This window comes from Mizuhopecten yessoensis, unplaced genomic scaffold (genome assembly GCF_002113885.1).
Source record: "Mizuhopecten yessoensis strain PY_sf001 unplaced genomic scaffold, ASM211388v2 scaffold8807, whole genome shotgun sequence".
NCBI classification, from domain to species: Eukaryota; Metazoa; Mollusca; class Bivalvia; order Pectinida; family Pectinidae; genus Mizuhopecten; species Mizuhopecten yessoensis.
In genome coordinates, this window is record NW_018407731.1 from 1334519 (window position 1) to 1345797 (window position 11279).

Genomic DNA, 11279 nt, shown 5'->3' on the forward strand with positions numbered 1-11279 from the left:
TTGCATCCAGTTATCTATTTGATGGTTTAACTCATCCTTATTTATTAATTTATTCTGTTTATACACAAGGATCTTTTGTGCTTTTAATTCAAATTTTATATGGTTTTTGAGACTAGTCAGATTAAGGTCAATTTCTAGGCATTTAGTTTTATATATGTATTGTTTTATAAGTAGTATTATGATGTTTTCTATATAAAACTTTGTATGGTTATATGTATGTTTACCAAAAAGGAATTCTTGTTTTTCAAATCTTAGTGTAAGGTTTTTAGTTATAATATTTGTTTTCAGCTCGTCAATTAGCCTATCAATTTTTTCGCAATCCCATAGCATATGAACTATTGTTTCAGGGTGAATTTTACAGAAAGTGCAAAGGTTATTGTGTGATTTGCCAATTTTGAATAAAAATGTGTTTGTAGTGAGAATTCTGTGGTTTATTCTGTACTGTAGCCACTGTAGTTTGGAGTTGGTGGTGGTTTTAAAAGGACATTCATATATTTTTTTCCATGTTTCATCATCTATATTTTCATTTAATATCCATTTTCTTTGAGCAGTAGGTTTAACATTATTTTTAATTAATATTAAATATATGTCTTGTGCTCCTTTACTATTTTTAAGTATTAACTTAAGATTGATAGGTATATTTGGAAAGATAACTGTTTTTTCTGAAGTAAAAATGTGATGATTTTTTCTTATAAAATGATGCACAGCATTCTTTAGGCCTTGGTATGTCAAAAAATTAGTATTTATGTTATATTTTTCTTGAAATTCTTCAAAGTGGTAGAGTGATCCATCCTGTTTAATAATGTTATATACAAATTGTACTCCCTTTTTAAACCATGAATTTTTGAATGTAAATTTTCTGTCAATTTTAATTTCACTATTGAACCACAGAGGGTTTTCACGTATATTTGTATTGTATATATTGCTAGAGATAATAGTATTGTACCATGCTTCTAAGACATCTTTCCAAAAGAGGTTACTACAACGTTTAGATTCTTCTTTCAATTTTTCAAGCCCACAGTTAGCTAATGTTTCTTTATCAAAATAAGTTTCTAAAATAAGAGCCCAATTTCCTTCTTCTTTATATACCCGTCTTATCCATGTTGCTTTAAGAGCTGTTATAAAAGATTTTAAATGTATCATTTTCAGACCACCTTCTTCATAACTTTTAATTATCACATCTCTCTTTATTTTATCTGGTTTACCATTCCACAAAAATTCATACAGTACACTATTAATTTTTCTTATATATGTTTCATCAGGATTTGGTAGTGCTATAAATAAATGGTTAAACTGTGATATAAGTAGTGTTTTAATAACTGATATTTTACCTATTGGTGTAAGTACTCGTCTATTCCATGATGGGAAAGTTTTAGTATTTTCAATTAACTGATAAATTTCATCGAGTGAGGTATCCCGACACACAGGTATTGAAAGATGCGTTTAAAATAATGCTCAGGTGAGAAATTAGAGATCTCATCTCATTTCTCTCAGTGATATCGTTAAGGCTTAAATTACAACTGTACAAGACAACTTTCCAAATTAGAAAAGTTTAAATTTGACAAATGTAAGGAAATGAAAGCTCAGTAAGGGGCTAATTATTTCACCAGTGACAAATGTCAATAACTATCCGGTCTGGCGGTCAATAAACACATAATTCCGCTTTACGAACGGCCATTCCATGATTTACAAATATGTTTCCATAAGTGCTAAGTAACTTCCACAACTATAAAACATTTAGCAGACCCGATTTTCCGTCAGGCACTTTGATCCTTACATCATGAGACGATTCCGATATCTAGAACCGGTTATTTTCCAGCGCTTTCCGGATCGTTAATCATTGTCGACATGCGAGACACGGTTTACCATCTGTCCGGAACATTTCCCAGTTTTCTTACCGGCGCAGAAGTGATACGCCGTCTGTTGGTAGTTTATCACCAAGACCTGGCCACGACAGCAAATATACGCGGTTAGGCGTTCCGTGAAAATAGCACATGGTTTTATGTGAGAAACGATACATTTGTAGTAAACTCAAAGCTAGAGGATAATGTTTTTTTCAAATACTTATTTTATAAAACAATCAGCACGCTCGCTTCCCCCCCCCCCCCCCCCCCCCCCCCCCCNCCCCCCCTGATGACGAGACTTAAACATGGACGCGGATAAGACGTTCCACGTGGTCTACCCGACGCAATGTTTTGCGTTCCATAATTAATATGGTTTTGAATGAATTGAAAACAGGCCTGTTTTATGTTTACACTAAACCAGTGCACTTGGTGCACATGTGTCTTTCTGTGTATAAAAATGCAAGTATTAGTGATACAGCGTACTTAGGGGTCAGATACAGGGACAGATCCAGAGAAAGAGAGACAGTTAAAGCTACCGAATACTGGTGATCGCTGAACGCCAAATCTACAGCTGCCTAATGATATACAAATTATATTTCAGACGTAATTATGCTGAGAATCAAACTTCGTTAAAGTTCCGAGAAACAATTATACAGTAGAGTGCCAACGTGTGGGTAATTACGCTTTACGTTTGTTTAAACGTCCGGCATGAAACCTCGCGTAATGGACGCGCGTTGGCGCGTGAAGTGACACTAATTGTTGTCGCCCAAGAAATGTTATGCTAAAGACAATCCTTTTAGTTATGTCATTTTAATTACTGATAACAAATAGCGGGTAGCGTGGCCTTTCTCTGCCAAATTACGCTGACGAGTCGCCGCTTTCTTTGTAATCAATTTTCGGCACTGTTAGAGAAGCGTTAGCGAGTGTTATCTAAATTGTCATATGATCGTGTTAGGCGTTTAATACGCTGCCAAGTCTAAGTCCGGCCCTCGGGGGGAATTTCACCCGGTGCGAATGTTCCGAAGGATAAAAACATGTTATCAGGAAGGAAGATACAGCTATATATGATCGTTGGTGGTAACAGACCTTCCTTTCTCTTGGCACGACCTTACGAACACGTGTCCGTGCTCAAACATCTGTGGGTAGAGGGACGATATCGCCCATACTCAGCAAAAACAAGTTCATAAAGTGAGAACTGACTGAAATCGATCCAGTCCGCCAGAAAAATCGTATATATTGAAATCAACCACAATTGAATATTACGAGACTGAGAGAATTTGAGAAATTTATTCAATTCAACAATGAAGTCATTATTGCTGTAAACCATTTTTGATGTTTTCTTGAGCAGAAACGATTATGTATAATAGGGTGTGCGTATATTATTATATCAAAGAGCGATGTGTGTACCTTGGTATTGTCGTTACGGAGACGTGGGAGCTCGGATCACACTCGATTACTCTGGATTATACCTGTGTCACTATCAACGCGGAGACTTCTCTGTGAATGTGTACAGTACTGTATGACATCGTGAATCGCTCACAGCCAAGGTAAAAGTCAGACAGGATAACACCCGGGAAACACCTTAATGGACAGATCTCATCCTCAACTCTAGATTAACGTCAAGAGGTTTCAATAGCCTCGACTGATTGCCGAGAAACTATTTCCTTCTGGTGGGATTAAATGTAAATGGTGATTTTTTATTTCTGTTTTATGTGAAGAAAACGTGCCTAAGTGTATCCCTTGCAATGCGTAAGAGGTGAACATTCGTTTGCTATGACAACTCGTACTATAACTTCCCTCCTTCTGTTCGAGTAAACGCCTTTTCCGCCAGCCCCATGCGAATGTTCTCTCCGTCTGTAAGAGTAAACACTTTCCAGCCAACCATAAACGTAGCTACCTTTGCCAAGAAACCCGATGAAAAATTCCTCCACCTGAACGAGTCAACTTTTTTCAACCTACGATATATACAGTTATCTTTGTCTAACCGAGTAAACACTATTCATCCAACCCTATGACAGTTTTCCCATCGTCTGTCCGAGCACATTTACCAGTCAACCTATGCTAGCTTCTTCGCATGTACGAACTTTCTCTCTGTCTGTACGGGTAACTGTACGACTTAACACTTTCCAGTCAACTCTATGAAAACTTTCTCTATGTCTGTACGGGTAAATTTACGGCTTAACACTTTCCAGTCAACTCTATGACAACTTTCCCTCTGTTTGTACGGGTAAATGTACAGCTTAACACTTTCCAGTCAACTCTATGACAACCTTCTCTATGTCTGTACGGGTAAATGTACGGCTTAACATTTTCCAGTCAACTCTATGACAATTTTCCCTCTGTCTGTACGGGTAAATGTACAGCTTAACACTTTCCAGTCAACTCTATGACAACTTTCCCTCTGTTTGTACGTATAAATGCTTTGTAAATAACATAAAGCTAATGCATTAACGCACCCAGCGAAAAGGAACGCCGACGTTTCTGTGTGATGATTAATAACATTCCTAATGTTATTCCGGCGGGGTGATATAATGTCAATGTTTTATACGAATTAGCTAGCTCATTTGCCGTGGAATGCCGCTGAGATTACCTACGTTTCTATAAGAAAGGACTTACATGAACTATTCCTATCTATGTTTCCCTTCATAAGCTGTTACTAGATGTGGACATGACGTGTTTCTCTATTTACTCGCGTTATTTTGTCTGATGGATCCAATTTTAGAGAGAAATACGAATTAGAAGTATATATCATAACTTGTATTTTGTGTTCAGTCGTATGTATCTAGGTTTACGCGTCTTTTGTAATGTTTCTGATACTAGTGTTATTGTGTCTAATACTTAGTGTATTGTATTAGGCTGCCGTGTGTAATGTGTTTAGTGTGATGTGTCTAGAGTTATGTGTCTGATGTTATATATTTAATGGTATCTTGTGTTTTGTGTCCGGGGTTAGTGTCTTTGTTATAAGTGTCTTATGGTATGTGTCTAGTGTTCTGTATCTAGCGTTATAGGCTATATGTTATGTATTCTTTATCTAATATCAAGTGTCTAGTGTTCTGCGTCTAGCGTTATAGGCTATATTTTATATGTTCTGTATCTAGTATCAAGCGTCTAGTGTTCTGTGTCTATCGTTATAGGCTATATGGTATGTGTTCTGTATCTAGTATTAAGTGTCTAGTGTTGTGTGTTATGTGTCTAGTGTTCTATTATATGTGGTCTATGTGTAGTGTTCTGTGTCTAGCGTTCTGTGTCTAGCGTTATAGTCTATATGTTATGTGTTCTGTCTTCGGTGTCAAGTATCAAGTGTCTAGTGTTCAGTGTCTAGCGTTATAGGCTATCTGTTATGTGTTCTGTGTGTATTATCAATTGTCTGGTGTTCTGTGTCTTGCGTTATAGGCTATATGTTATTTGTTTTGTATCTAGAATCAAGTGTCTAGTGTTCTGTATCTAGCGTTATAGGTTATATGTTATGTGTTCTGTATTTAGTATCAAGTGTCTAGTGTTATGTGTCTAGTGTTCTATTATATGTGGTCTATGTGTAGTGTTCTGTGTCTATTGGTCTGTGTCTAGTATTTACTGTTCTGTGTCTAGTGTTCTGTGTCTAGCGTATTCGGCTATATGTTATGTGTTCGGGGTCAAGTATCAAGTGTCTAGTGTTCTTTGTCTAGCGTTATAGGCTATATTTTATATGTTCTGTATCTAGTATCAAGGGTCTAGTGTTCTGTGTCTAGCGTTAGAGGCTATATGTTATGTGTTCTTTATCTAGTATCAAGTGTCTAGGGTTCTGTGTCTAGTGTTAAGTGTTATGTGTCTAGTGTTATGTGTCTAGCGTTATAGGCTATCTGTTATGTGTTCTGTGTGTATTATCAATTGTCTGGTGTTCTGTGTCTTGCGTTATAGGCTATATGTTATTTGTTTTGTATCTAGAATCAAGTGTCTAGTGTTATGTGTCTAGTGTTCTATTATATGTGGTCTATGTGTAGTGTTCTGTGTCTATTGGTCTGTGTCTAGTATTTACTGTTCTGTGTCTAGTGTTCTGTGTCTAGAGTTATAGGCTATATGTTATGTATTCTGTATCTAGTATCAAGTGTCTGGTGTTCTGTGTCTAGCGTTATTGGCTATATGTTATGTGTTCTGGATCTAGTATCAAGTGTCTAGTGCTCTGTGTCTAGCGTTATAGGCGATATGTTATGTGTTCTGTATCTTGTATCAAGTGTCTAGTGTTCTTTGTCTAGCGTTATAGGCTATATGCTATGTGTTCTGTGTTCTGTGTCTAGTGTTCTGTGTCTAGCGTTATAGGCTATATGTTATGTGTTCTGTGCTCTGTGTCTAGTATTAAGTGTCTAGTGTTTTGTGTTATGTGTCTAGTGTTCTGTGGTATGTGTCCAGTGTTCTGTGGTATGTGTTTTGTGTCTAGTGTTCTATGCTATATGCTATGTGTTCTGTGTTCTGTGTCTAGTGTTATGTGTCTAGTGTTCTATGATATGTGGTCTATGTGTAGTGTTCTGTGTCTAGTGTTCTGTGTCTAGTATTTACTGTTCTGTGTCTAGTGTTCTGTGTCTAGTGTTCTGTGTCTAGTGTTCTGTGTTCTGTGTCTAGTGTTCTATGTCTAGCGTTCTTTTATATATGTTGTGTTCTGTGTTCTGTGTCTAGTGTTCTATGATATGTGGTCTGTGTGTAGTTTTCTGTGTTGTGTCTAGTATGAAGTGTTCTGTGTCTAGTGTTCTGTGTTCTGTGTCTAGTGTCAAGTATTCTGTGTCTAGTGTTCTGTGTTCTTTGTCTAGTGTTAAGTGTTCTGTGTCTAGTAAAAAGTGTTCTGTGTCAAGTGTTCTGTGTCTAGTGTTCTGTGTTCTGTGTCTAGTGTTAAGTGTTCTGTGTCTAGTATTAAATGTTCTGTGTCTAGTATTAAGTGTTCTGTGTCTAGTATTAAGTGTTCTGAGTCTAGTAAAAAGTGTTCTGTGTCAAATGTTCTGTGTCTAGTGGCAAGTGTTCTGTGTCAAGAGTTCTGTGTCTAGTGATAAGTGTTCTGTGTCTATTGTTCTGTGTCTAGTTTTCTAAGTCTAGCGTTCTTTTATATATGATGTGTTATGTGTTCTGTGTCAAGAGTTCTGTGTCTATTGTTCTGTGTCTAGTATTAAATGTTCTGTGTCTAGTATGAAGTGTTCTGTGTCTAGCGTTCTAGGCTATATGTTATGTGTTCGGTGTCTAGTATCAAGTGTCTAGTGTTCTGTCTCTAGTATTAAGTGTTCTGTGCCTAGTATTAAGTGTTCTGAGTCTAGTGTTCTGTGTGTAGTTTTCTATGTCTATCGTTCTTTTATATATGATGTGTTATGTGTTCTGTGTATGTGTCTAGTGTTATGTTTTATGTGTTATGTTTCTAGTGTTCTGTGTTATGTGACTAGAGTTCTGTGTCTATTGTCCTGTGTCTAGTGTTCTGAGTCTAGTGTTCTGTGCTCTGTGTCTAGTGTCAAGGGTTCTGTGTCTAGTTTTCTATGTCTTGCGTTCTTTTATATATGCTGTGTTCTGTGTTCTGTGTTATGTGTTCTGTGTCTAGTGTTATGTGTCTAGTGTTCTGTGTCTAGTGTTCTGTGTCTAGTTTTCTATGTCTAGCGTTCTTTTATATATGCTGTGTTATGTGTTCTGTGTTATGTGTCTAGTGTTCTGTGTCTATTGTTCTGTGTCTAGTGTTCTGTGTTCTGTGTCTAGTGTTCTGTGTCTAGCGTTCTTTTTTATATGCTGTGTTATGTGTTCTGTGTTATGTGTCTAGTGTTCTGTGTAATATGTCTAGTGGAATATTCGACATAGATGATGTCCACGTAAATATTCTAGGAAGATGCATTATATTCGAGATATATGTTTTCTTACAAATATCGAATTAAATAAATTACTGTAAAAAGCAAACTTATTTTCAACATAAATCTTATTCTATCTTGCTTTTTGAGGGATCGGACGGAAAAAAATTGGGACAAGAGGGAGTACCCCTGTCAAAAAGAGATATAGTTGATATGAATCCTTTAAAATTTAAAAGCTTTTTCAAAATATATCATAAATAGCATTCCAGGAATGTATTTTCTTCAACATAAGTCATGATATGGTACACTGTCCTTGTGTTTTTCTCTCTATGTAACAACAAGAAATATAACCTGTTTCGCCTGTAGAATTGATATAATGGAAATCCTATCTAGTTAACGAAATATATCAGTTGGATATTAAATTAGCGAATACATCAGTTTGGTATTATCCGTGTCATATTCTCCTTACTTCCGGTATGTTGTAAAAAATCCCGGATGTGATAATTGTTCCACCATCTGTTATGCTTTTTTCTCTAAACGAAATATGTAAGATAAAATCTTTTTATTTCCATAAAAAAAAAGAATCATCTTTGTGTATGATATTACATTGCCGGCTGTAACGAGCCTGATTTACTAGGCACGGAGAAAGGCCTCCTGGCAGTAGTGTTTCTGTCCTCGCTCGGCGCTGAAAGCATTGTCCGTTATACTCAGTCATTATGTGTAATTTATATCACTGATTACGTTTAATTGGAAAAATACTAAGTCTGATCAACGAGAAATTGGACGCAGTGTGCGATAAAATTACCCCATTGTCTGTGATAATCTATTAACTCTGAAACAAATCAATTTCGCCGGGGTACTCTGTTTTAGTTATACAATGTAGTTCGTATCAACTTACTGTTACATTCTACAACACTCTCAAACATTGTAATAACAGTGATAAGGAGTGAGAAAGACTAGGACGTCAAAGGTTATTGCCAGCTGTACGTTAAATATCATGTTATCTGTATAACAGTGGATTGTTTCGATATTTTGTAAAATGCCTTTGGTGTTAAATTATGTTGCTTACTCTGTAGTTCTCACCACAACATGCAAAAAAAAACCCACTAATTTTTTATTTTTTTTTTCAGCCCAAAAATGTTGAAGGCAAGCTTGCTGATTCCGTTGCTGTGTATTTCCATCCTCGCGTACGACTTCCGTTGTCCACAATTGGAGCAGACGACCTCCTGTAAATGTCGCGGTACGTTCGAGTGGTGGAACAATCGGAACGTCTCTATCCTGAACTGCAGTGCAGTTAGTTTACAGACAATTCCGAACCTGTACGGCGACCAGAGTTCGTACGCGATAACAAAACTATTTCTCAATGGAAATAACCTGACTCGCATAAAAGCGAGCGAGTTTCTGCCACTTCAACAGGTAAATGAGATCGACCTCAGTAGGAACGTCATCGAGACGCTTGAGAACGACTCCTTATCGCTTGTATCTCGGCATTTGACGCGCCTGGTACTTGAGGGGAATAGGATCGCATTAGACCAAGGATTATGGTTTTTGAGAGGACTTCATACCCTTAATGAGCTCGTACTTGATTCTAATACCATCCAAAACGAATATCACACGTTACCTGGAATACTGTTCCGAGACCTACAGCTCACATCACTCAGGAAGCTAAGTATAAAAAACTGTGGTATTTCAAAAGTTACACCTACAGCTTTTCTAGGCCTAGATCATGTTGAGGAACTCGATCTCAGCTATAACCACTTAGAGAGTGTACCTGAAGCTATAAATGTTATGAAAAAACTGCAAAAACTGGTGTTGTATGATAACAACATCGCCATTCTTAGTGATCATAGTTTTCGTGGCCTCCATATGTTAGCGGAAATAGACATGAGTCTTAACATGATGTCAAATATCGAGAGTGATGCATTCAGCGGACTTGAGGAGTCGTTGACAGAATTAAAGCTATATTCAAACGCATTGTCAGCCATACCCTCAAACTCCCTCCACAAGTTAAGAAAATTGCATTTCTTAGATTTATCAAAAAACAATATTCAGTTTATTCAAGGTAACGCTTTCAATGGATTGCCAAATTTGAAAATGCTGGAGCTTGATTACAATCCCTTGATTTACTACCATGAAATGTTCTCTGGTTTGGAGGATACCCTCGAAACCTTGACATTGAGAGCGACAAAATTGACGTCATTTCCTGTAAATGCCCTTAGCTCACTGCGAAAGTTAACAGATTTAGATCTGTCGATGAATCAAATTTCTAAACCGATGGGTATAGGTAAATTGTGGTTGAAGAACTTGGCGTTGGCTCGCAACAATATCGTGTCTTTGTCACCTTCGGCCTTTTCCGGTCTTTCCCGATCAATCAGCGTCGATCTGGATAACAATAACATCACCAGCATTTCGTTTTTACTGGAGGTGACACCTTGTTCGTTTTCCTATCTGGATTTGGTAGGAAATCCTGTCAAATGTGATTGTGACACTGAACGCATCATCAACAGTGGTATGATACTAGGCATAGGGGGCACGTGCACCCTCAAAAACGGTATGACGTACGAACTGAACAGCGGATCCACTTCCGGTGTCATTCAGCACCTCACACAGAAGTGTAATACGACGGAGAGAACACTTAACTGTGTGAACATGCAGTTTCTATCAACCTCGTCGGCAGCCACATCTCAAGTGACATTTGTTTACGTACTTGTGATGGCTCTTCTATGGAATCTTTTGAAGTAACTGACCTTATCGTGAATTGAATTGTGTTAGGTGTTCTTTTCTACATTCATGCAACATCCTTTTGTGTGTGTTTTTTTTTATATTTAGATAAAACGCCGGAGCCAAACATTTATACGAAAACCTTCCAGGATACATTTATTCAAAGGCTCTATCTTATTTTTTCGTTTAAAATGTACACGTGTTTACGATTTTCCGACGAGTAACATTGACGGACATCTTATGTTGGATATAGTATTTACACCCATTCCGTCAAAAGCAGTAAAATTATCATTTTGATATGAAATGCAAATATCAATATCCTACATAACAAAATGTGTCTTATTTGTTTTTATGCAGAACACGTGTGTCGATTGATTGGTGTGCAGATGTCTAAGTAATGATACAGAGTTGTGGATATATACTATGTAAATATATGTTGTGTACTGATTTACTATGTAAATATATATTGTGTACTGATATACGTTTAGTACTGGTTCATTGTTTGTGTTGTACCTTTCATTGTAGATACTTTTATCCATATTTATAAGTTGCATTCATTTTCAAGATTGAGCACCGTTTACATTGTTAAGTAGTGCTGCTGACACCCACGGTAGATCAAGCGTTTGTATTTGTGACATACATTGTACATTGTAGATGTGGTGTACCTTTGTCGATTAAATGATGTCTACATTTTTCATCTTCTTGTTATTGGGTTATTATTGTTTTTATCCCATCCTACCCCCGGTTCGTCAAAGTTTAAATATTGAACGAATTCTATCAAAACCGGTTAGTAACGTTAGGTGTGTAATGAAGTTACAAGCACTTTGTGGGTTGTCAAGTAGGAAAAACACCATCTGCATATTGTAACATTATAGTTGTATCAGGAGAGACACTACACGGATATTGTGACATTATAGTTGTGTCA

At 36.9% G+C, this 11279-nt stretch overlaps 1 protein-coding gene across 2 annotated transcripts in view; it reads left to right on the top strand.

Annotated features, from left to right (window-relative positions):
* The window catches only part of LOC110456570 (leucine-rich repeat-containing G-protein coupled receptor 5-like), a 24256-nt gene extending 13205 nt beyond the window's left edge, over positions 1 to 11051 (top strand). Inside the window, exons 1-2 of one of the 2 annotated variants that reach the window (XM_021507381.1) lie at positions 2776 to 3526; positions 8764 to 11051. In XM_021507381.1, the coding sequence (XP_021363056.1) occupies positions 8771 to 10375 (1605 nt within the window). In that variant the 5' untranslated portion in view covers positions 2776 to 3526; positions 8764 to 8770 and the 3' untranslated portion in view covers positions 10376 to 11051. Of the gene's footprint in view, positions 1 to 2775; positions 3527 to 8763 lie in introns of those variants that run through there. The other variant, XM_021507380.1, reaches the window with a different exon arrangement.
* Positions 11052 to 11279: the final 228 nt, after the last annotated feature.